At 48.3% G+C, this 24,116-nt stretch overlaps 6 protein-coding genes across 6 annotated transcripts; 3 read left to right on the forward strand and 3 right to left on the reverse strand.

The window, feature by feature from the left end:
* The first annotated feature begins 4,015 nt into the window (after positions 1 to 4,015).
* DFJ58DRAFT_784437 (uncharacterized protein) lies at positions 4,016 to 5,171 on the forward strand. Its single transcript, XM_041389967.1, has 4 exons — positions 4,016 to 4,159; positions 4,205 to 4,428; positions 4,476 to 4,696; positions 4,749 to 5,171. Exons 1-4 carry the CDS (start codon positions 4,073 to 4,075, stop codon positions 4,955 to 4,957), a joined length of 741 nt encoding a protein of 246 aa, XP_041244695.1. The 5' UTR covers positions 4,016 to 4,072; the 3' UTR covers positions 4,958 to 5,171.
* Positions 5,172 to 6,183: 1,012 nt separating this feature from the next.
* DFJ58DRAFT_784441 (uncharacterized protein) lies at positions 6,184 to 8,184 on the reverse strand. Its single transcript, XM_041389968.1, has 2 exons — positions 7,761 to 8,184; positions 6,184 to 7,697 (listed from the first exon to the last, which is right to left on the reverse strand). Exons 1-2 carry the CDS (start codon positions 8,004 to 8,006, stop codon positions 6,441 to 6,443), a joined length of 1,503 nt encoding a protein of 500 aa, XP_041244696.1. The 5' UTR covers positions 8,007 to 8,184; the 3' UTR covers positions 6,184 to 6,440.
* Positions 8,185 to 9,397: 1,213 nt separating this feature from the next.
* On the forward strand, positions 9,398 to 12,244 carry DFJ58DRAFT_784444 (uncharacterized protein). Its single transcript, XM_041389969.1, has 12 exons — positions 9,398 to 9,797; positions 9,854 to 9,915; positions 9,971 to 10,147; positions 10,200 to 10,380; positions 10,430 to 10,518; positions 10,570 to 10,707; positions 10,757 to 10,989; positions 11,043 to 11,381; positions 11,437 to 11,542; positions 11,599 to 11,657; positions 11,706 to 11,747; positions 11,794 to 12,244. The coding sequence occupies exons 1-12, from the start codon at positions 9,571 to 9,573 to the stop codon at positions 12,154 to 12,156; spliced, it is 2,016 nt and encodes a 671-aa protein (XP_041244697.1). The 5' UTR covers positions 9,398 to 9,570; the 3' UTR covers positions 12,157 to 12,244.
* Positions 12,245 to 13,494, reverse strand: DFJ58DRAFT_784448 (beta-lactamase-like protein). The gene is made up of 4 exons (XM_041389970.1): positions 13,418 to 13,494; positions 13,327 to 13,359; positions 13,252 to 13,276; positions 12,245 to 13,197 (listed from the first exon to the last, which is right to left on the reverse strand). Exons 1-4 carry the CDS (start codon positions 13,451 to 13,453, stop codon positions 12,302 to 12,304), a joined length of 990 nt encoding a protein of 329 aa, XP_041244698.1. The 5' UTR covers positions 13,454 to 13,494; the 3' UTR covers positions 12,245 to 12,301.
* Positions 13,495 to 13,528: 34 nt separating this feature from the next.
* On the forward strand, positions 13,529 to 14,935 carry DFJ58DRAFT_338661 (uncharacterized protein). The gene is made up of 2 exons (XM_041379935.1): positions 13,529 to 14,683; positions 14,737 to 14,935. Exon 1 carries the CDS (start codon positions 13,553 to 13,555, stop codon positions 14,543 to 14,545), a length of 993 nt encoding a protein of 330 aa, XP_041244699.1. The 5' UTR covers positions 13,529 to 13,552; the 3' UTR covers positions 14,546 to 14,683; positions 14,737 to 14,935.
* A 6,377-nt stretch (positions 14,936 to 21,312) lies between these two features.
* On the reverse strand, positions 21,313 to 23,449 carry DFJ58DRAFT_716072 (cytochrome P450; the record flags this gene model as incomplete). Its single annotated transcript, XM_041384182.1, has 12 exons — positions 21,313 to 21,502; positions 21,633 to 21,746; positions 21,809 to 21,855; positions 21,907 to 21,941; positions 21,996 to 22,082; positions 22,141 to 22,243; positions 22,296 to 22,346; positions 22,470 to 22,719; positions 22,774 to 22,899; positions 22,954 to 23,090; positions 23,146 to 23,242; positions 23,304 to 23,449. The coding sequence occupies 12 exons, from the start codon at positions 23,447 to 23,449 to the stop codon at positions 21,313 to 21,315; spliced, it is 1,383 nt and encodes a 460-aa protein (XP_041244700.1).
* Positions 23,450 to 24,116: the final 667 nt, after the last annotated feature.

The raw sequence follows: 24,116 nt of genomic DNA on the forward strand, positions 1-24,116 counted from the left end.
GAATGCTTCATCATAGCGTTCCATCGCATGAAGTATTACATACTTCAGTTCGTACCCAAGATACGACGAAGGGTTGAGTTCAATGACCTGTGCATCAGCAATATCAGTACAGTTGGGAGACAAAGAATTAAGATCGTCTGCACCCTGTTCGCGTCAGAAAGGGCGTCCACATATCGGTATCGTTCCAAATTTGCCTTGCTGCGGTGCGCAAAGAGGGGTTCACATGAGGAGTCCAGTCCGATTCCAGTTGAATATAGTTCAATGGCCCTCTCATAATTGCTCGCAGTAATAGCCTCATCTCCCTTTGTGATACAGCGAGCAGTGCAGTTTTTCTTGAAGACTGAATAACCCCAGAGTAAATGTCGATGTTCGAATTGCCCAAGACCTCAAAACACTAACCGATGGTCCATCCAGGGTCACTGTCCTTTGCATCCTCGTCAATCATGAGCATCATGTATTGGTAAGATTCAACTGCTTCGATCACTTGATCAGTGCAGAGTAGTGCGTCACACCGCCTTTGGTTGCCTGTTTGCCATAACGAATCCATGTCCCAGCCGAAGAGCTGTCCCGATTGAATCAGTGAAAGGATGCTTTGTGACTTTGTAGTGACACACCACCGTAAATATCTTCAATCTAGGTTCAAAGATTGCACTGTGAGAGAACAAGTCGGCCATGCTAGGAACAACATCATTGAGTTGATCAGCGGTTTCGCTGTACCGCCCGTCCTCAAAAGCAATTATCGCAAGCTGCACACGTAGATACAACTAATTTGTGTGTTAGAGAGTGAGAAAACTCATGAGGTGTAACATAAAGTTCACTTGAACGACACTGCACAAAAGAGCATCTGGGTGTTGACAAGCGGTGGCGAGGTCTTGAACACGCCGAATTGCTTCATCACGATGACTGCCATTGAAAAGTGCGACAGCCTAGACAAAATGACACGGAAGTCTTAGCATGACAGGCTGACTATGACAGCAGTAAGGAGAGAACCTTGATCAATAGTAAAAGACCGACGGTAAGCGCACCACGGTCCAAAAATACGAAAGCGAGATCGAAAGCTTCTGTGGCGTCTGAGAACTGCTGGTTGCCACAGAGGGCGATGCCCTTGGAAATGTAGCCCAATAAAGAAGGCCGGATGGCAATGGACTATATCTCCAAATAGTCAACATGAACAGCACCATGAAATGCAGAACATCTGACCTTGAACGAGTCTTGAAGTGCCTTGTCCCACTCGGAGATTTGCGTCAATACAACTGAGCGAGTGGCATAAGAGTTGTGGTTGTTGCTGTCTGCGTCGATGTCTTGGGTCAGCAGTTTTTCAGCGGCGGGCAGGTTCCCAGAAATGCATGCGTTGTGGACCGTCGTGTTTATACCAAGGAACTAAATGAAGCAAACCTAAATTCCGACATAAGTGGATGCATCGGAAGTAAGCAGCTCACGTCAAATAATGAGTGGGTGCGATCACTACTAGATGCTTGGTCCAATGGCAAAGAGTAATAACTTGCACTGTCGCTAATGCCAGTGGGCTCGTCGTTAGTGTCGTGGCTACGCAGCTGTGTGTCGCCGCCGAAAATAATGTGAACAAACAGAAAGGCAGAACAATCATGATGAATAGGGACTTAAACGTACATGAGTGTCACGGATAGTAAGGGGTTGCTGATGTTGTGCTTGTTCATCATCCTTGATCCTTCCTTCCGCCTCGTCCTTGATAGACCAGAGTAGCACCCTTTCACCATCTCCACTCACGAGAAGTTCTCCGTTAGGAGAAATTACGATACAACGAACCCGGGCGGTGTGTTGGAGTGCCTGTCCTATCTGCTGATGTGCCTTTGTGTCCCACAGCCGCACAGTCGTATCGTCCGAGGCGGTGGCAATGAAGGAGTCGTGAAAAGATATGGCGAGAGAGTTGATGTAGTTAGTGTGACCGGTGGATGGTCGACCGATCGGGACTCCGTTAGATGAGTTCCAGAACTTGATCCTCTTATCGTAGACTGATGCGGAGATAAGTTGCTGCCCATCAGGCGACCACACAACGCTTCGAACCGAATCATGAGTGTCGATCGCGAGACAAAGTGTGGCGTTACTGGTGCGCCACACTCGGATAGTATGGTCTGATGATGCGGAGGCTAATTCTAGCCCATCTGGTCTGAATGTGACACTGTGCACAGTATGACGATGACCGTGGAGTGTCGCGAGAACTGCGCCAGTCTTTGCATCCCATACTACAACAGTGCAATCACCCGAACCGCTTGCAAGTCTCTTCCCATCGGGCGAGAAGCACACCGACCACACCTCGGCTTATGCTTCACCAGCGGATCGAATACCATCTTCTTGCTCTCGACGTCCCAGACGATGATGGTATTGTCCTTTCCACCACTTGCAATTCGCCTGTCGTCTGGTGATATGGCTACTGATCGCACCCCTTCCTTGTGTCCTTCGAATGGCCCTCCTACTAATTCTCCTTTCTGCACGTCCCAGATTCGCAGGGTATGGTCCCATGAGCCAGTGACAACTCGTCGACTGTCTTTGAAGAACGCGGCTGTCATTACAAAGCCCGTGTGCCCTTCCATCGCCCACATTTGCACCGGTTGTGATCTTAAAGTCTGCGCCGGCGCCCAGCGCCTTCTCACAGCAAGATACGCTTTTCTTGCTGCATGAAACATATTTAATATTTCACGTTGACCTAGACACAGAAATAGACGGTCAATATCATTTGAGACTGAGGAGGAACATACTTTTGGGACGTGGCTACTTCGTCGATCTAGTAAGTTAGGTGGTGAGTAGTATGGTTTCTGCCCATCACCCAACTCATGTAGTACTTACTAGGCACTCGTCCGATAATCCACGGTGATTGATGGATCCATGCCACGCGGCTACGGCATGGATCTCATTTGCTCTTCTTCTGGCATCACTGCCCCCCTCTATAAACCCTTGTCATATACAATCGATCCCTTCGTTTAAACCATGCGTCTGGTACTATCCTGCACCATAGTTAACTGTGCGACCCGATATCTCTTCTACTCAGCTTGTTTTTCATCATCTTTCGTAACGCACCCCAGGTCGCCACGAGATCAAAATGGCCTAGAACGAGTGCTAGTCGCTAATGCATATATATGGCTTATCAACGGGATGTTACGTTGCCGCATGCATCTCGAATGTGCCGGAACGTGCAAACTTACTTGCCTGCCCCCATGATAACGATCCGTAACTCTTTGTCACGGTCCAGGTTAGTGTTATCAGCGAGAGCCAGACTGTGTCGCTAGTTTTCCCCACTGTCTCAATAAGAGGCTTGTTCAGCTCCTAGAAGTTCAGAACCCTTATCCGCAAACACATTCGATGCAGACACGTTCCAGACTCGGATATCTCAAGTGGCCTCGAGGCTTGCATCGGAAGTTCGGAACGGCTTGATCACCACCTGTATGATCACTATACAGTTGAAGTTTTATTGCAGAATCAATAGTCTAATTCTGACATTGTGAGGTTCTCTCAGTCTTGAGGATATTGCCGTAGGAGGGAATCTGCTCAACGACATGTCAGAAGTCTTTGTCTCGGATATTAAAAATATGGAGGCACCTCTGTACCGACTAACTATAAGTCCACGCCAAGTCCATGTAAATGCAAAACATTACCAAAAAAGCCAGAAAAAAGGAATATGCAGAAGAGCATTAGCAATTTAAGATGTTGACGGGTCAGAACAAAAGCATTGAAGAGTGAGTACAACAGTGCCAGGGAGCTGTCTCCGATCTTCTTCAAGGACTCTGAGTCGGAAGTCAGACAATCATCTTATCGGCCCGAGTGGCTTAGACAAAGGGTTGTTTACCAGGAACCGAGGGATGGGGATGCCTCCATACTAAGCATACTAAGCCTGTAATCTCGAAGTGAAAATACAGACCACCGTGTTTTATAGGCGCGTTGATGGATGCAATTTTCATGACACTGTCACAGACTCACAGGAGAAGTTGAGTCACAGTAGCCGGGTGAGTAAGCAATAGAATTTTCCCACACATTCGTGTGGCCTGAACCGAGAACCCCACTAGTAACGTGGGGAAAAGTAGCTTTGCTGTATCTTGGGATGAAGTACACATCACGGAGATTCATCGACCTCATTCAGCGTGCTACATCCAAGTGGATTAACTGGGATCCAACAAGAAGGGTTGCAGTATGTAACAACGCTACTTTGTTTCAATCGACCTGACAAACACAGGTGGGCGACTATGGAACGATCATCAATGAAACCGGGGAATTCGATTGGGAAGGAAACATATACAGCCCACATTTCCAGGAGCAGCTTAAATCATCCAAATACAAGCTCAACATTGACCTAGCAGATCCGGCACTTCGCCCCAATGAACAGGAAGCGGGGGACGATCATTTCATCATCAAATCATGGGGTGTCACTAGCAAGGAGAATTACGAATATCCTGAAGCGTATGTGTCATTGTAGTGCTTGGCTCATATATTTGACTGTGTTACAGAGGCGTGCAGAGTGCAATGAATGTCTTCAAAATCGATTTGCAGTTCGACGGTAACAAGCCAGCAGCTGTGTTGGTCATGTACAAGCCAAGATACACTAGCCTTCCGCATGACGAACGCATCATCAGGCTGTTGAAGTCCATGCCTGGTATCTTGAAAGGGAAGTACATCGTCACCGAAGTTATATCTTGTGCAGCATATATGATGCATATGTCGGACCAGAGTAAGTCCGGTATGTGCAAATCGAACTTCTGTGCTGTTCACACTTCACGCAGCAGCGGAAAATTTTTCTGTAACACTCAAAGCCACCGAACCTGTTTTACCAGCTGTCGCTGCTGGAAAAACAGTCGATTTTACCTGGTCTTCGGAAGCCAAATATGGTTTCACGCGTCACGGAAGTGACCCGACCCACAACTATATGCCCTTGTACAGGTTGAAAATACCTCGTCCCAAGTTCTGGGAGTGGCCTTCGGGCCACCGCTAAACTTAAAATAATTGATGAACTCATCAGGCTCTTTCTCTTGTTACTTAGTAAAGCCTCATATAAGGGTGACCTAGTAGGGATTCACTCCTCCATCTGCTGCCAACTGAACCCGCTGAAGGAATAATCGCTCTTGTTGTGGAATAATATTTTTACTGTACTGATAGAGTGTTCTTTCATACATAACATAGTGAATGCATGCATGCATACCACACGACGTGCAGGGTCGCCCGCGGCAGAGCCCGCTATGACAATCATAACGGAATTCGATTCATTTAATACGCATGCTGGTTGGTTTTCAGTGATGTACAAATACAACTTTCATGGGAGGCCACAAGACTGGTACTCATATACTCATATTCCACATTAGCTCAACCTGCAGTCACCCAATCTTTGCGTGCACGCGCTCCAAATACCCTCCTACACGCCCTTGCGCGGGTCTCAGCTTCATCATCCATCCGCGTCACCGACCAAATGCGCCTTGTCACCGCCTCGACGCCAGCGCATCGCTCCCAATGAACGCACACATCTCAGCACGCATCTTCTTTGTTACAAGGTGTGTGCCACTGTGCGCGTTCAAACCGGGTGGACAGTCACAGACTGTATCATAGTGTATGACCACTCAGTATTTAGCACTCGGCGACTGCTAAGCATATCTGTGACTCTTCAGTTACTCACCAAGCGGGAAGGATTTCCTGTGCTAGGACTTCGGTGAACAAATCCCAGGCTAATTGGTGGTGAGTCAAAGCCACATGTTGGCAGTGAGCCATTACCTGCTTTGCTACAGACATCAAACGCTTCAGCGACGGTCAATGGCTCTAAGCATGATGAAATACTACAGGGACATGAGAATCCCATCGAACGTAATTATCACGTACCTTCGTGATGACGGTCAACATACTTCAGCGCTTGACTCTGTCGTTGTGGATATGGAATGTTCAGCCCCCGAGTTTTGACCCAGGAGCAACTTCGTCAGCAGCTCAATCAGTCTTGCTACCTCTGGAGCAGAAAAGCATCCATCGAGATCTATGACTATGATATAAGACGTCTCTGGAACGGAACCGCAACGGGTGTGGCCTGGTTTTCTTCATCGTCTGCAGGTAGAGTCACGTCTCTAAACATTTACTTTAACCGGTGGATGCTCGCGAAGGAACCGCCAGTGCACCAAGCCGTTCTGCTTCATAGCGAGTCCCTCTCTAGTCTTCCGTAGGCAGACCGATGGAAGGAAGATAAGTCGCTGTTCAACAGGTTCTTTAGCTATGTAGTTCTGTGCAATGGAAACAAATACAAGATACTCTACAAAAATGCGTGAAAAGACAAACATGGGTTAGAGCGACGAAAACAGACAACACAGCAATGTAGCGGTCAGAGGGGAGAAAACAATTGCAACCATAGTAAACATCGACTATACATACAACGACAAAGCATGCAAGAACGGACACGACGGAATGTGGGAACTCCAAGATATTTACCAAACATGAGTATATCATAGACTCGAGGCGGGCCCTGCGACGTGCAGCGCAACAGCTTTCAAATATTTGAGGTGCCTATTGACCTCATCCCACTCCTTCGTGTGCATCGTAAACCGGTTAACTTGGTCAACGCAAGGGAGCGCGTTGAAAATGATGCGAGCTACATCTGCGGTATTCGCTATGGGAGATAGGGTGTCGAAGTCCACTGTTTTTAGGGAGGTATGTTGTATGTTGTTAGGACCGATGTTGGGGTTCGCGGGATCAATCAACACTCGCAGGGTGTGCAGGTGTGGACACAGGCGGAGCGCTGTGAATAATCCGCAGAATGTAACGGTAGAAGGATGAAGACACGAGCCTTCTATTTCCAGAGTGCGGAGGTGCGGCCAATTTGACGTGGCTTCCAAGAGAAGGCCATTGTCGAGGTAGATATAGGAAAAACGGCAAACAAGCCGCAGAATTCGGAGCTGTGTGAAGCAAAGGAGATGTGGAATGGCTGTCAAAGGGCCGCCTTGATGTCCAGACCTGGGACCAAAGCTAATAATGGTGATTTCAAGTTGTTGCAAGGTCTGGCATGCTTTGCAGTTGGACAGTGCACGAAAGAATTGCTCTGCCTCTTCCGAAGACAGAAGGTCGGTTTCTATCTTGAGCTCCGTCAGCGAGGGGAATTGTGAGTGTTGCATGACTGCGACAATGTATCCAGCACTGTAAACCTGCAAAGAGAGAGCTGTGACGTTGAGGATTTGTGTAGGGTAAGCGATATCGCGTTCCAATGACCAAGGAGGGGCACCACGGATCTGCACATCACGGACTCCTACCCTAACTAGGCTAGGGATGTTGGAGAGGTGCTCCCATGCTGCCCAGTCGAGCGGTGGACAAGACAGAGTCACAAGCTGTTTGCATAGACGGACACTGTCAGACAGCAGGGACAGCTCATCTGCTGTGCTCGCATCAAAATTTATTTTTTTGATAGATAGGTCCTCCAAAGCAGCGCAACGTGTCACAATATTCTTCAGGTCTTGATTGATAGTGAATAAGGAACAACGGTGTAGCGTGCGGGACAGGAATAGGTTCAAATATTTGCCAGTAGAAAGCTTCCAAGTTAACTTCCGCAGCCTCGGGAAGACGCACTTTTCGATGGGGATGACCGAGAGAAGGTGAAAAAAGTGATCGGATTGTACATTCAATGAGTGAACGCGTGCGGAGTGACGCAGAAATTGACGGGCCTCATAGGCAGATAACGGTTCGACGCCATTTGACCAAGTGTTGTCCCACTTTTCGGACGCTCGGTTAGCCGATTTGAAAAAAAAAATAGAGCGCAACGGCTGAACACTGACCCTTGAACCCCTATGATATATCAGCGGATGTAGCCTCGTTACGCAGCCTAGCAATGGCTCTAACTGATCTACTTTAGACCACAGCAAATCCATGGCGGGCTCGTGAAAGGTTTTGCATGTTCTTGCAAGCGCTGCAATGGATTTCTGAGCCAGTGCTTTTTCACCAGTAGACGACGGGTTCAGGATTTGATTAACATGCGCGAATATTTCAAGGAAGACTTCGGGAATGAGTAGAGCCCGATGCATCTGTTTTAGTCTGGTCTACCGTCGATGGACTCGGAGTAGCGCTGAGAGTGCCCGCTGCCACATAAAACACGGACATGGACAAACAACTCCACAAACAATTTGACATCGTTTGACATCGCCGCGTGCCATTGGTGCCCTCTCCCACGTTATGTGGTGAGGAGGATCGGATTGATCAATGTGGTGTCGGACTAATACTTACGCTAGCCTTAACCTTAACCGCTGCTATATAAGTCAGCTAGGGATCTGCGCGTGACAGTGCATTCCAAATGTTCAAGCCCTGTGACGTGTGACGAATGCACTGACACAGTCTTTCACCGCATACCAGAAACTCATGATCACATCGTTGCACTTTGAATCGCATAGCACTACAAGATGGCACACTAGTTTGACTCTGCATAGCCTAGTATTACTCAACTGTACTCAACCACGCTCTTATCGTGAGATTGATCGAGTATGTACTAGAGTCGGGGTCTTTTCAATCATGAATGCCGTGAGGGTGTCCGGACTCCGGACTTTGTTTGCTCAGTATTTGAAGTTGTCCGAAGGAATCGAGTAAGGCCCGAAAGATGATCACAAGGTACCATGAACTCACATAATTCAGTTTGTTGCCTATTCCATTCCCAACAAAGAGGACTGTCGGCTGTGTTCAGGTTCTTCACAGTGAACGATGCTAGAAAGCTGACTAGGTGGCACTCATCATGCTCCTGTTAGTTTGTAAGGGCGCGCATATCCGAAATCAAGATGCAGTTGTACGTGTGGAACACATTCGAGAGGAGTTTGTGTTCATGTTCATCACAGTGTATTGAGAAGCTGAATGAACATAAAAAGATCCTCGCTACGGCCAGAAAAGACTGATCGATATTGCAGAGCCTGAGTGGTTCAAGTCGTACCATAGCAAGTCGTTCCTGTTGCACATACTGGTAGGATCAACTCGAAGTGGTCCTAAAATGCTGGCGGAACTGCCACGGTGGGGCATAATGCATTATGTGCAGCCATCAGATATGTAGTGTACAACACAATCAATATTGTGTAGAACTACAATCGCAATATTTACGCAGCAAAAGAGGTCGGTGAGCCTGAGCCTTGGAGAGCATCATGAGAATGATAAAGTACTCACAGTGCAAGACTTGAGGAACGAGCAGAAACAAACGGCTGTATTTTGGCCCTATGTGGTAGTTCAAGCTAAGTCCGAGTATCGGCAATTACTACCAAACAAGACTCAAAGAGTAATCCCGGGCCCTGGACAAGATTGAGGAGCCGAGAACTTAGCGAGTTCGAAATGATACGTCAAGGTTCACTGCTGGTAGATACGAGACATGGAGACTCAGAGGAACATTAATTTTGGAAAAGAAAGGGAGGCGGTACCTGTGTAGATCACGTGAGGAGAATATGCGTGTTTGCCTCATTCTGTCATCAAACTTGCGTAGTTCTTTCAATATTACCCCCTCCAGAAGAGCGCGTGTCAAGTTTTTCAGGGTTTCCGTGGCTGCAGCACCCTCGCCCCAGAAGTAACAGAATAACTTTGCCACACTCAGTAGCTGGTTAGTGTGACTCTGGATTTACCATGGCTAGCTCATCCTTCAAGTCTTGGAGCGCACAAAGACACCAGCCATTACTATCCATTCCAGCATACCTGACATTGACCCTATTGCTGCTCTCGTCACCCGTAGCATCAATATGGCCATTCTCGCCGAAACGTTTCACGAAGAACTCGCTTCTAGATGCTGGCTCAGTAGGCATTAATGACGGGGATCGGGTAGTCGCATTTGGAGACTTTAATGGAGACAAGTTGTGGGTTACATATGTGTTTATCTATGGATGATACATTAAATCTTTCGTTCCAATAGCTTGGACCTCTTGTCGGTAGACTCGGACCAGCAGACTTTGTCTGTGTACCTCTGGCAACACGGTTAGATAATAGTGCACCCCATAAATATTCCCTCTGATCACTCTACTCCCGGTAGATGCGTTTTCATATAAGAAGGTATCATCAGTACGACACCCGAGGCCTATCTATAATGTCATCCCAGGCGATTTTACACATGACGGCAAGCTCGACGTGCTTGTCATGAGCTCAAATCGCGGTTCCTCAGACAGGCTAGACATGACGCTCTACGTGGGCAATCACGACGGCACATTTGGTGGGTCCTATCTCCCTCGCGCCCAACGTTTCACTATAATCGTAATTTGTAGCATCAGACTATATTTCAGTCCCATCTTCAACGCTCTCAGAACCTATACCAGTTGATATCAATGGAGACATGCAAATCGACCTGTTAGGCACTGCATATTCGCAGAGAACTTATACCGGCCCCTTCACAGCCTGGCGGAACACGTGGAATGCGTCGCAGAGCCCGCCAAAGCTGTTCGAACTGTAAGGGTCTCAGGCTGCGTGCAGCATCTTTCAGCTGACTATGAGATAGTGTTGACCCTCCGTTTACTGGAAACCAGTGCACGCTCGCCAATCCTCACAGCAATGCTGTGATCGATCTCAATGGTGATTGTTTAGCAGGTATGTACGACCACTTTATACCATTCGTCAACTTAGCAATTGTGTTTGGAGATATCTTTCTGGTATGCCAGGATAGTTCGGGGAAGAAGTCATACCAGATCTGGGTCAATAACAAGGACTCTGGATTTTCGTTAGACCAGAGCGGCGACCTGCCTTCTGGGACACAAGGGATATCTTTTGCTGACGTCGGTTTGTACCCCCTCTTTCACCTCTCCGACCTGTACTAATCTATAGACAGACAGGGATGGTACCATCGACATGGTATTTCCCTCATGCTCATCCGTTTCCTCAGCCGGCGTGGGCTCTGGCTGCTTTATCAACATAGTGTACAACAAACAATTGCCGCTGTGTACTTCCTCGACATCCCCCGCCATAGACAGGCAAGGAAATCGAACGTGTCGGCGACCAGAGGAGCTGTGCACCGCTGACCCCAACTTCAAGTTCGATTTGAGTACAGGAAGCGAAAACGACGTTCGTCGCTGCCCTACTTTTTGCACTCCGTAGCCTTACTTAGTATACCCCAGGCATACGTACAGATACCGCTCTCGAACCTTCTTCCTTCCTCTCCCGCGAGCTCTCTTCTAGTCCTCGATACCACGTATTCTCCGCCTATCCCTCTGCCCATCAAGCTCGGAGACGCAAATCTTGATGGTTTTCCGGATCTTCTTCTCATTGTCTCGAACCCTTCAGATCAGTCGCGTACACCCAAACTATTATTTTCCGAGCCTTGTGCCAAAGGCCTGGGAGGATGCGATGAAAAAGGGAAGGGAAAGAGGGGCTTCGAACTCGTCACGAAGGGCGCTGAACCTTTGGAAGCTGTGAAGGACGCACGCGGAGTCTCGTTTTTAGATATGGACGAGGATGTGAGTATTTATTTTCTCGATCTTACATATGGAGTTGAACTTACCTGCATGCAAGGGTACGCTAGATATCATCGTGCAGCGAAGTGGGCACCAGAATCAAGGCACTGTGTTGTTTGTCCAGAACAACTTTTATTATGATGCGTTCTTTTTGAATGCTATAGGTGAGGAAGAATATATCTATATCTTCATGATTGCCATGCGCTCATACCTCGCTCAGTGCTAAATGGTGCGTGTAATAACGGATTGTGTACGGAGTCAAACGGCTCGACGTACTCCGTGAGTGTTTCCCTAATCTCGTGGGGGACTGCGCTAATGTAGTTGCAGCCCTTCGGCGTGAGCTACTCTGGTGCATCGTATAAATATACTGTTCTCGACACCTTCTGGTCGTCGTACCGCTGCTCAAGTTGGGCAGCTTCCTCAAACTTCTTATCATTCCCTTCTGACGCCATATTCATTCTTCGGGCTCGGGCGCACCAACAATTACATCGAGAACCTGTTTGTCGGCTCAACCAAACACACGCAAAAACATTTCATCAATATGGAAGGCGTCATTCCGAACTCGCGCGTCGTCATCCACCCTGCTCTTGGTGATGGGGCATGGCGAAGGGAGCTGTTCCTTCGGCCAGGGGCTTGGGTCCCATGGGTAACGCTTACAGTTGTGGCTGCAATTTTCATTTTAGCAGGCATCGTCTTCGTTCTGCGCCTGAATGAGAAGAGGGAGGATGAGCTAGAGCGGAGGAGGGCATCGCATCATATCAATTTTGATGCGCTGTAACAGCGGCGGATGTACGTGTGCTCGCGAGATTTTCACGTTATATGACACTTGTATATTACATTGAATGCACGATCTAGTTCATGCTATATTCTTCCTATTGCTTTGATAGAATGTGGACTAAAATCGGGCCCTTCGCCGTCTTCTTTCATAGCTTTGCTAGCAGCTCCCACTTGACGTCCTTGCCCTCGCCCCCAACCCTCTTCACCTTGCCCTCGACTTGAAGCTTCCCAAGATGCTGATTCACGCTTCGTGCGGCGGGCTCCCATAGATTCTGCGGGTACGCAGAATATATCGTGGATACAATTCCCCACGTAGACCAAGGCTGCCCGTCAGGACCAGGTTTCTCAATGACGTTGACAATCTGCGCCTCCCTCTCCATACGATGCGCGATGTATGTACCGATAAGCTTAGGGCCCTCAGCGACGACAGGGCCATGCCCAGGGTACAACACAGTGTAATCGGATTGAAATGCAAGGAGCCCGCGCAGGGAGGATATATATGTTCCTAGGTCTTCGAATACCGCTGTTCCCTGACCTAGGACGGTGTCAGCTGTGTAGAGGGCGTGGTCGTCGGGGACGTGGAGGCAGATGGAGTCGGTGGTGTGTCCTGGGGAGTGAATGACTCGCATGGGCGAGGGTGAGCCGGTTATGGGGAGAAGCTGGCCGTGTACGAGGTCGTGCAGGAAAGCACCATTGGCGGTGGGGGTGTATGTACCCGGGGGTGGTAGCGCAATGGTTGTGTTAGAGTTAGACGACACGTTCACAAAGGGGAATTTATGGATACGGGGCGGCTTGAACTGAGCCGGTGTGCTGCGCTCATCCCACATTCTCCGCAAGAGCGAAAGGACGGAGTTGAGCCCACCTGTGTGGTCCTGATGCCAGTGAGAGATGATGATGTCGGATATGTGGGGTTCATTTGGGTTAGTGAGCTTGCAGGTATCGGAGAGGGCGGATTCAAGCTGAGGAATGTAGGCGTCTTTGCCTTCGCCGGTGTCAATGAGCGTGTAGGGGTTGCGCTCGCCGATAAGATAGGTGTTTGTCCCTGTAGAGCCGTTTGATTTGAGCCTGGACTTAGAAGAAAGCGGTTAAAAGTTACCTTGAAGTGTGAATTTTCCCGGGTTCTGTGGAAGAGAGTGACATTGGGAGCGCACGCTTGCAGGATGACACTCACCTGGCCCAACACTCTCACTACGCGATCGCTCAGCTATCCAGGCATTCGCAGGTCAGACGATAGTCACGGAACCTCATACATTTAAACCCACCCTAGTAATGGATGCCAAGACCTCGAGTGTCTCCATGATGGCCGTGCACGGGCCAACTCACAGGGATGTGACTAACATTGCCCCTGTACCCGGAACACGGACCCGGTGCACTTTCGCACACCACCGGGTCTCCTAATGACGCCCACATCGATGAAAACATTTAGCAAGGAACGCATGAAAGTGCTCTGTGAAATTCTTGCATCGTCCTTCTTTCGTTCAATCTCTCTTGTCGGCGTGACGCCGACAGAACCGCACATCCATCGGCTGCCAGTGGAACTTTTACAACAAATCTTCTTGTTCATCGTTAACAGTGCGCCAGACTATCCTAGTATCTTTTCATGCGGATATGACACCATTTCGGTCAACGTTGCCAGCCCTCCCCTAGTCTTGACAAGGGTGTGCCACCTTTGGCGAGTCGTTGCACATTCAACGGCAGGAGTCTGGTCGCGCATCCAGATCGCGCTCCCCGGGGAAGTTACATCATTCAGACCATTTCTTCCACATCTTCTCCAGTGTTGGCTTGCTCGCTCTGGTAATTTGCCCCTCACCCTTCGCATTGTTAACAATCCCCCATGCTACCAGCGTTGCTCCCATAACCGTAACTACTCTTGGATAACAGAGACAAACTCTCGACTTCTCGACATCCTCCTTTCTGAGAGCAAGCGTTGGGAAACGGTCGTTATGCCACCCACGTGTAACTGGAATCTTAACATCGACACACCTCGGTTGAGAGCCTTGGAATGTGATTTTTATGATCTCACCAAATTCTATGCACCAAATATTTCTCGCCTATACATCAACAATCACTGTTATCTGGTCTCCCTAGCCAGAATGTGCATCCCATCTTACAAAGATCTACGTCATCTCCACCTCCAGGACGCTTCCGTGTGTGCTTTATGCTCTACTGTAACCTATTTCCCTCATCTGGAGACCATCGCGGTTGATGTAATATGCTTGTTCGATGGTCCTGGCGCTAGAAGTTATTCAGCGACACTTGAGTCAATGACCCTCCCCCTCCCCTCCTCGCATCACTACTGGCAAGAGTTCATCGACATGTTCAGCCTCCTTCATCTTCCCGTTTCTCCGAAAATTGACTTTGGTCGGAACACTAAAAAAACGAGAAGTTGATTATCTTTTGGCGATGCTAGCGGTGGCATCTTTCCGGATAGCGGTGTTAGATTTTGAGACGGACACACCGTTGAGGAAATTTCACATGAAACGTATTGAGTCGTTGCTCTCACTTGTGGGAGAGGTTACTTTTTGTGGGTAAGCGCTCCGCTATCTCGACTCATGCACTCGGTCATACTTGTCTTGTCTAGAAACGCGCTGCAGATCGACCAGTATCGGAATTCGCGACGAACGGGGAAACTGAAGCTACGTTTCTTGAGATGAGTGCCGATGAATTCTACAATGCCTCGAAGTCTCGCATTGAGTTTGAGCAATGCACATTCTTGCCTTGTGATAGCCCACGATAGCTGACTATCAAGTAAATAGCAGTAAGTCACTGCTATTCAGTGATTTCCCGATGCTAATGGGTCGTAGCGGCGCATGCGAAGACATCGATCTGTGTTGTTGTTTTTTAAAAATCCAATTTCTATCCATTTGGGGTGAGATACCCTATGTAGGACATTACTAGCTAGGAAAAGGGGGGTTGATCTGTGTATTGGGTATGTAGCGCACTCTATCGAGTTAGGTGTCTTCCTGGAAAGAAAGCAACAAGTGAGTAAAACAATGGCAGTCCGAAGCTTACTCATAACCCTCTGGTTTAATTACCAAATTTCACGGAAATCGGCGCTTGTATACGAACGCCTCTAATAAGCATCGTCGGCATACCCGACTTCTCTATTCCAAGTGTCAGTTTTGCAGTCGAATTGGTGCCTGCGAAGTCGTTGGGTTTGAGCTTGGACTTCGCTGTTTGCGTTAGAAGGTAATTGAAGTATAAGAGCCAGTTCGGTAACCCAAGGTAAGGTGAGTTTGCCACCTTGAAACGATTATATAATGTCGGCGTTGTAGATGCCGATGACTGAGTCTCAATTGAATATCAGTAGTACTAGACTCGTTATCGATGATCTATCAGACCATTGCTCACTGTATTGATGGATGCCATCAACCCATTAATCCAACAGCTGACTCTGGCTCAGGCTGCTCAGCCGCCAGGCGGTCAGGGCATCCAAGCGAGATCACGCACGAATTCTCCAACATATTGCACTGGTTGTCAGTGTCCTTCTTACTGCTACAGAGTCCTTGCTAGAAGACTCTATACCCGAGCCATATCACACATCGGCCCTCTCAGGTCAAGGGTGGGTCATGGAGCTCATTTTGGGCCACCCAGAGCGTATGCGCTGTGAACTTGGGATGCACACAGATGTATTTCACTCGCTTATAGCGGAACTTCACACCTTGGGTCATGCAAATTCGCGCTATGTTTCCCTCGAAGAACAACTCGCCATCTTCCTATACACGTGTGTTACGGGACTGACCGTCCGCCATGTTGGTGAGCGCTTTCAACGGTCTAATGATACCATCTCAAAGTAAGTCAATTGTTATTGTTATATATGATACTAACGAGCTCACACTTAATTGTAGATATTTCCGCAAGATGTTGACCATTTTCGCATCTCCCCCATTCTACACCAATCATGTACGCTCTCCTGACGACACCTACCACGCCCCACACAAGATCCGTAATGACCCTAAGCTCTGGCCCTATTTTAAGGACACTGTTGGCGCGAATTGACGGTAGTCACATCCACGCTCACCCCCCATCATTTGATCGTCCTGCATATCGGAATCGTAAAGGATTCCTTTCGCAAAATTGTCTCTTCGCCTGCGACTTCGACCTCACATTCTCTTACGCTCTCACTGGCTGGGAGGGATCCGTTACAGATGCACGCCTTTATGATGAGGCTCGTTCAGGTGGCTTGTATATCCCTCCCAGCAAGTATTTTCTGGCAGATGCGGGGTTCCCTTGTGTCACGAGCTCTTAGTGCCCTACCGCAGTGTCCGGTATCATCTAGCTGAGTGGGGGCGTGCTAATACCAGGTATGTTTTATTTCTTTTTACTTGAAGCTTCCTAATATCTATTCTATGTTTGCAGACCAGTCAATAAAGAAGAGTTATTCAATTTGCGACACACATCTGCTCGAAAATGTGATCGAGCGCATCTTTGGCGTGTTAAAACGCCGTTTTCGCATTCTCTTACTGTCACCTGAGTATCCTATGACCATCCAGGCACGTATACCTGCCGCGTTATGCGCGATTCACAACTTTATATGCGCCCACAAACCTGATGAAGGAGAGTACGCGGATGACGATGAACACTTCGATTATGATAACCCTGAGCACCAAGGGATCCCTCAAGACGAGGAGGAGTTTGAAGAGGATGGAAGCATGAAGGAAGCAGCGTGAACTGTATTGCTGCGCTGCATGTGGGAGGATTATCAAGGCATTTTGCAGCAGCGGGGTTCAGTCAGACTGATTCCTTTGATGACAGCGACAACGAGATGTAGTAGCACATACAATTCATTCATTTATTCATGCAACTAGTAAGACAATTGTACCGCTAAGAATTGGACCCAGGAGGCAGTATCATAGGTTGGATTCCCAACCGCTGGGCCGTTAAGATAATGAAAGCATGGCACATCTCCTTGTCAGTGGTTTGTATATATATGTCAGTAGCTGCAGGGTCCATAGCAAAAACTTGTTGCATCATAAGCCGCTCCGTGAATGGCAAGTCAGCATCAGTCAACCTGCAACATCTGCATGGTCCTTGAGCGCTGGTCCATCACCCGATCCTCGGGATAGACCATGTGCTCAGAAATCACATCCGTTAAGCGGTTAACGGAGCTCTGGAACCCCATCACAGCTACGGCAGTGGTGGTCTTCGACATCTTGACATCCGCTGTACCACCACCCCCAGTGGCACTGCTCCAAGTCTGTGCACGGCCTGATGTTGTCTTTGCTCTTTTGAGAGAGCCTGGCTTAGAGGGAGGCAGCGGCATCTGAGGGTCTTCGTCTCGCATAGAAACCGAGGTAGAAGGAAGTGAGGTAGTCGACTCTTGAACCATGTCAGAGTGAGAGCGTTTGGAGCTAGGCCGAGATACTAAGGATGTGGAAAGGGTGTTATTGCTGTCAATAGAGGCGGGACGTCGAGAAGTAGGAATAGAAGTAGGGGCAACCACTGCAGGGGTGGCGCTGGGACCAGCAGGAGTGGCACTGACACCAGAAGTAGCAATGGTGGCGCCCATGGTATGATTTTCAGCTGCTGGTATGCTAGCGCTGGAGCTTGAGCTTAAGGGAGGGGGAGCTGTATGCGGTTGGTACCCGGTACGCCCTCGCGCGCCACTGTTTTTTGGTATGATATCATCCATTTGCTCAAAGTATCTCCATCCCGATACACAAAAAGGGCGCATGTGCGAATTTCCCTAGATATAAAACAGTAAGCTACCAGTACAAAATGTAGATGACACTGTGAACCGGACATACCTTCTTTGTAATATATTCATTCCATACTGTGGTTGCACCCTCGCTCGTGATATTGGCTCCTCTGACATTATCCCAGTGGACACCAGGTGTCTGGCGATACTTCTGAATAGCATTATAGATCTGTTTTAACTATACAATATCTAATCAGTCTATATCTAAGCGATGTATTGGTATATGACTTACTGCTCCCCATTTCGTCTTGCACATCATTCCAGTCTTCTGTGGACCCTGCTGCAGGTGCACAGCAATAGCCTCTGCAGCACCATTGTATGTTACATCTTTGAAGTTACTGGTGTCAGCGACCTTCTCCCGATTGTCGTACAGGTATTAAACAAGCTGATCAGTCTCTGTGTCAGTCCAGACCACCCTGTCTGCATGAGATGATTGTTGAGCCATAGAAATAATGTGGACTTGAGCAGATAACACTATAGACACGACACTAGCCCAGATGTCGTTCCGATCTCGTAGATCTTTAGTCGTATACCGAGGTATGCATGCAGACATGTCAAAGGGAAGTTCAAGCTCCGTCATCGGGCTTCAAACCGGGATCGGACCACCATGCCGACATTATATAATCGTTTCAAGGTGGCAAACTCACCTTACCTTGGGTTACCGAACTGGCTCTTATCTTTGGAGGTAGAAATGCTCCACCGGAAGATGGCATTTATTTCGTCAATGCTCGCATTGTCACCACCACTGTAAACGAGACGCACTCGATTTGGAGAAAAGAAGTACCTGATCAAAGTGATCGAGTTTCAAAAACGAGGCTTTCCACATGCGCATATCATCTTTACAGCTGTTACCAAGAATAATGAGATTCATTATTTTTTTTGGAGGCACGGAATTCCATATGTATATATTACCGCCGTGGTCCGGCCAGTGGCAGCCGGTGACGAGGAACTTGCCATCTGCAGAAAAGGTCATACAGTTCACGTTACCGTCATGGTCAAGGGGTGCTCCGATGGGCTGATTGGTTTCGACGTTATATAGGTACGCTACCCCACAAATGAAGGGCCTTGCGAGGATGCGCTCATTGGGAGATAGTGAAATGGTATTGAGGATGGATCCTTCCAGAACTGTCCATGTGGGTATGTCGATCTTGGATCCCCCGGCGAAAAGTGTTTTGCTATCTGAGGTCCAAAACAATTCCTCTACGTCGGACCAACTTGCCGCGATGACCTGGATTTTGTTGAGCAGTTCGCCTGAGTTGGCATCCCAGATTTTCAGCGTTGCGCCATTAGGGCCCGTGGCAATCCTCTTGCCATCTGGCGAGTAGCAAACCGCCCACACCCCGCTCCCTGTTTTGATTGGTCCGATTGTGGCTTCTCCGCTCTTGATATCCCATATTCTGAATGTTTCATCTGCAGATCCGCTCACCACTCTCCCCCCCCCCCCCGTCTGGACTCCAGCACACAGACGCCACTTGATTTGTGTGCCCAGTTAATGTTTTGATAACCTTGCCCGTGTCGACGTTCCACAATCTCACTGCACCATCCCAACTCCCGCTTGCTACTTTCTGGCCGTGCGGTGACAATGCTATGGCGCACACTCCTCTTTCTTTGTCCTCCCATTCCTCCCCGACCTGTGTGCCCCTCTCCAAGTCCCAGACTCGAAATGAGTCATCACCCCTTGAATAGGTGATGATCCGCTGTCCACCGGGCAGGTGTAGGATGTGGTCGATGTTGTCCTTTACTTTGATCTTTCGGTAAGGTATTGTCACTGAGGTTTCTTGTATATATTATATGGCATTTGTGAGTGCTTTGAGATACGGAGTGCACTCGTTTTTAACCATCCTCTAGGAATTAATCAAACATAAACTCAACTTTTTATATCCCAACGAGAGAGGAAATCAAAATCATCCAGATCAACCGCTGGGTGTTGGGGACCCCATCCCCTGCTATGATCACTCAGGTGCACCGTTCGACTGATGCTCTTTGTGAACCCAAATTTGACAAGTAGAATAGATAATAAGTTGTATTCTCAATTCGATGCGGTGACTGTAGTCGTTGTCAAACTCAATTCATGGTGTCACAACTGGTGACTGACTTGATGAGGACTGTGATTCCCTGTGAACGGCATTGTTTCGGATGCAGTACATGGATCTCGTCCAAGGATCCTCCCATAATCAGTTCAACATATTCTGCTTTGCTCGCATGCTGGGCACCCAGACTCATGACCTATGCAGATGGAGGTTCAGTCGAACACTATATACAGTGGTAGCTTGACATTCAGCGCCCGAGTCGAGCCATTGATGCATCACTATCCTACGATTGATGTCCTCGAGAACGTTAATACATTCCCCATGCGTATTCGGCGTCCCGTTCTGCACTCTCTTGTGATAACCCTTTCCTAGCGAACATCAAGTTTCCCGTGAAGAGGACCTTGCGCACCACCTAGGGCAGGCTTCCAGAAAGCGGAGCCAACTTCCCCGTGTCCCAGGGGGAGGGATGTGCATAAGCAGAAAGGGAAAGCTCAGGCTGGAGCCGAGTGGATGAATAAATATCGCAGTGGTGAATTTTAACTCTAAGAGGAGGACTACTGTACCAAGTTCAGATATACGGGTGTGGGGAGCAAGCCTTCCTTTGTCTCCCTGCCTAGGGGAGCCTATCCTAAGTGGTATCAAGAGTTGCGAACGTCAGGTGTTGCAAGAAGTACGTAGTACATATGTGTGGATGGCCCTAAGTTGTTGATTAACCCAAGATGTCAACATTTACATACGATCACAATTTTCCTTAGTCTTTCTTCAAGTTGACAATGTTGAAGGTGTCTTGCAAGGCAACCTTTGATATTCTTCGTGGACCGTGACGGGTATACGCACCGTGCAGATCGCTGAAATGTTATGCGTCGTGATTCGGAATATCAGGTCATCTATGTCTATAAGAATCAGATTCTTCCTCACCTGAGGATGTACAGCCACGACATGATCGGCACTGACGGTTGGAGCGCGAGACTCATAAACATTCGTTGTTGTAATGCCCCTCGTTGGACGGCGCAGATGTTAACAAAGACATCTACACCTTCTTGCAGGCATTCGTTCATAGAGCTACAATGTCGCCATCCTAGTTTCTCACAGCCATCGACAAATCAGCTTGCGCGGCTGGCGAGCAGAGCGGGCAGACGTTTTATCGTGGCGTCTACGATGGTAAAGTTCATCGATGACCGACATAACGATCCCCGTGACCGGCTTCAGCTCATGCTCGAACTAACGAGTGAATTGGTTCCAGGAACAGAGGTGTACAACTTATACGACCTTATCCTCGCCACGTGTGCCGACCCCACGTGGGCATACCTGCACTTGTCCGTTGTTGCTGCCCTCGCAGATCCCATGGCAATGTCACAAATATCAGAACTTCTTGACCTTGGTCAAGGAGCTTGTTCTTCTCCCTGACCCATCCAGGCATTAAAGCGTCTCATACGACCTCAGGATAATGCTGCAACATGCTTCTGAGCTCCGTTTCCGGAATCCTCTTCTCAAACTTAAACGCGCAGGGCACCTCTGACGTCGAGCCGGCCATGAACCCCATGTCCTCTAATGGCTTCGTAGGATCCAGAGTGAGCTTGTAGGCCCAAAGAGCAAGGAGCGTGGATATGAACACCGATCTATACCAATCGAAATGAGTTCGGAAGACCGCATGCATGTAATACACCTTGACCTAGTTCGCGACATGTTGACCAGGGCATACGCTGAAAGGAATGTCATTCAAGAAGCGGGTGGCTGGGCGAATAGTACTGACCGCCGCCAAAGCCGTAAGCAAATAATTTTAAATCGTCTCTCAGGCCACCTTGTTCGTCAATCCAGCGTTGTGGCTTGAACGCATAAGGCTCCGGGTAGACATCTGGATCCCTGAGAGATAGACCTAAGGCGGTGAACGTTAGATCCGTGTTTTCTTGAAGCGCAATGCTTACCAATGGTCGCCGAATACCGTAGTCCCAGCTGGAATACAATAGTTTTCCTGATGGGCCAAATCATCATAGGCGCGATTGGTTGTTCAAACATCACTTGCCCAAATCACGTCCTTGGTTGTTCGGTGAGGCAATCCTGTAGTGTGAATATTATGACACCTAGGTACAAAATGAAAACGGAGATGCCTACCACTAGGAATCACAGGTCTCCATCTCAGAGCCTCAGAGATGAATGCTTGCAGGCGAGGAAGGGACCCTTGGTCAGCGAAGGTTGGCGCTTAAGTACAGACATTATTGAATCCATAGAGCTGCAATACGGAAGTCAATCAAGCTACCTCGGTGCCTTCCGATGACTGCATCGAGCTCGGCCTGAACTTTAGCCTGCTCCCCGGTGAAACATGCGGCTGCCATGAGCACCGTGCATATCGACGCAGAAGTCTTTCACCTCCGACCTTAGTCCCATATCTTCGGAAGCAACAGAACACCTCACCGTAACTGAACCAGCTGAGAGAAAGGCACCACCAAGAAAGGCCATCTCGGTCTTGTTAAATCATAGGATTGGTTGTTTTCTAGTATATATTTCATGAACGAAGGACCGATATCCTCTTTGCTCTGCTGTGGAATGACTTAGTGATGAAGTGAAAATCGAAAGGGAAATGCATACCATTTGCTCTTTCACGCGTTCCATATCATCAATGTGAACTTTCTTCCTGCTTTCAAACCCCAGTTTCAACTCTCGGCCATACCAAGGAAGGTATTTGAGCCACGGGATTGAGTCTACCAGGTAAGCACCAGGGCGCAGAATTCTAGCAACCATCCGGGACATTTGAAGCATCTCAACGACTTCTGGATCAGTCCCAGACGTAGGCGTATTCTTCGCATATGCAACTTTCATGATCGTCGTTGCAGCATAACTTCATAGTACCCGTAAGCAAAGTACCCACACTATCATAGACGACACCGCTTACGTTATGGCATGGTGGGTGATGTCTTGTGGATTATCAAGAACACCAAGAACTATGTCCTTCGCGTGTGACGTCTGTACTGGCTGATATGCCTCAGCTGCTTTAGGTTGGAGATGAGAATGAAGTGCTCTACGTCACGTTGAAATGTAAGATAGATGAGGGGATGCATCGCAGATTACTAACCTACGCATGCGACGGAACCGATCCCCGAAGGGTATAAGGGCAATGCTCATTCCGCCGTTAAGCATTTCTCCAGCAGCAACCATGCGAGGACGATCAGCTACAAATTTTCCCTGATTCTCCATAATTTCCACGGCAGCCTACAACGGAATATTGTTGAGCTGGGAAATGACAACGCAGCGTACAGGAATTGACTTTGTAACGCCCGATAATAACGATTCGCTCGAAATTTGATCGAATGGTAATCAGAGGACCGTACTCGTCAATCCATCCCGCTACGGTGAGGAATGGTCTTGTCGAATATAGGATATAATCAGCATTCAAAACTCGATGAGTCAAATGGGACACGTTACTTGTAAGGTGGCAAGACATGCCCTCGAAGTCTCCAAGTGGGAGGGGAAGGTGGAAGAGGGAGGCCACTCTTTGATTTAGGACGGTAAGTCGGAAAGATTACCACCAGTACAGCAAGACAAGTCGTAGCACTGAGGAGGAGCTGCATGTTATCAGGGATGCGCAGGTCAATTTGTTGCAGTGGGATGAACGCAAAGACAGATTGGAGGTACCTCATCGTAAGTTGCGGCACCGTTTCAAGTGAAGATTGACTTTTCAAGTACCCCTTGCCAATCGATGTGTCAACTGTACCCACTGAATAGCTGTGATGCTGCAGGGCATGTGACGGTTAAGAATGTCATATGACCGGGTTGTGGTGTCATACCACATTGTACAATACTTTCGCCCAGAGTAAGAAGTTCTAGAACCATTCCCTTGTAGGAGAGGATGATCGGAGTCTGAACATGATGGATATTGCTACTTAAGATCACATGAGGAAGTACAGCCACAGCATTGTTCCGTCTCCGGACCGACATGTCCTGCGGGCAGACTTCAATGAAATAGAATCAAGATAGTCATTCATTCTTCATGATAATGGGGACCAATTTTCCGAGGCATCGATTGCACAGGTGCGTGCATTCCCAATATTAATGATTTCCTAATCTGACAACCTGACCTGCACAAGTAGGAACATCTGCAAGCCCCTGGGTCATCTCAGTGATCAGTCCAAACCTGCCGGATTCATGAACACGTCACGCTAGCTTATTGCACATCGATTTCTTGTTTTTACGTTACTTGTAGCTCGAGTGTCCACAGTACTATGCAAAGAAATCATT

The sequence above is a fragment of the Suillus subalutaceus genome (assembly GCF_016647625.1).
Source record: "Suillus subalutaceus strain FC151 chromosome Unknown DFJ58scaffold_43, whole genome shotgun sequence".
Classification (NCBI taxonomy): domain Eukaryota; kingdom Fungi; phylum Basidiomycota; class Agaricomycetes; order Boletales; family Suillaceae; genus Suillus; species Suillus subalutaceus.

Bases quoted from the DNA above. Each gene is read 5' to 3' on its own strand.
- DFJ58DRAFT_784437 (XM_041389967.1), top strand. From the start codon at position 4,073: ATGAAGTACACATCACGGAGATTCATCGACCTCATTCAGCGTGCTACA. The intron at 4,160-4,204 runs GTATGTAACAAC...TGACAAACACAG, and splicing joins ATCCAACAAGAAGGGTTGCA to GTGGGCGACTATGGAACGAT. The intron at 4,697-4,748 runs GTAAGTCCGGTA...CACTTCACGCAG, and splicing joins GATGCATATGTCGGACCAGA to CAGCGGAAAATTTTTCTGTA.
- DFJ58DRAFT_784441 (XM_041389968.1), bottom strand. From the start codon at position 8,006: ATGCATCGGGCTCTACTCATTCCCGAAGTCTTCCTTGAAATATTCGCG. The intron at 7,698-7,760 runs GTCAGTGTTCAG...GCGTCCGAAAAG, and splicing joins TATATCATAGGGGTTCAAGG to TGGGACAACACTTGGTCAAA.
- DFJ58DRAFT_784444 (XM_041389969.1), top strand. From the start codon at position 9,571: ATGGCTAGCTCATCCTTCAAGTCTTGGAGCGCACAAAGACACCAGCCA. The intron at 9,798-9,853 runs GTGGGTTACATA...TCGTTCCAATAG, and splicing joins GACTTTAATGGAGACAAGTT to CTTGGACCTCTTGTCGGTAG. The intron at 10,519-10,569 runs GTATGTACGACC...TTGTGTTTGGAG, and splicing joins CAATGGTGATTGTTTAGCAG to ATATCTTTCTGGTATGCCAG.
- DFJ58DRAFT_784448 (XM_041389970.1), bottom strand. From the start codon at position 13,453: ATGGAGACACTCGAGGTCTTGGCATCCATTACTAGG. The intron at 13,277-13,326 runs GTGAGTGTCATC...TCTCTTCCACAG, and splicing joins TAGTGAGAGTGTTGGGCCAG to AACCCGGGAAAATTCACACT. The intron at 13,198-13,251 runs GTAACTTTTAAC...ACGGCTCTACAG, and splicing joins GGGAAAATTCACACTTCAAG to GGACAAACACCTATCTTATC.
- DFJ58DRAFT_338661 (XM_041379935.1), top strand. From the start codon at position 13,553: ATGACGCCCACATCGATGAAAACATTTAGCAAGGAACGCATGAAAGTG.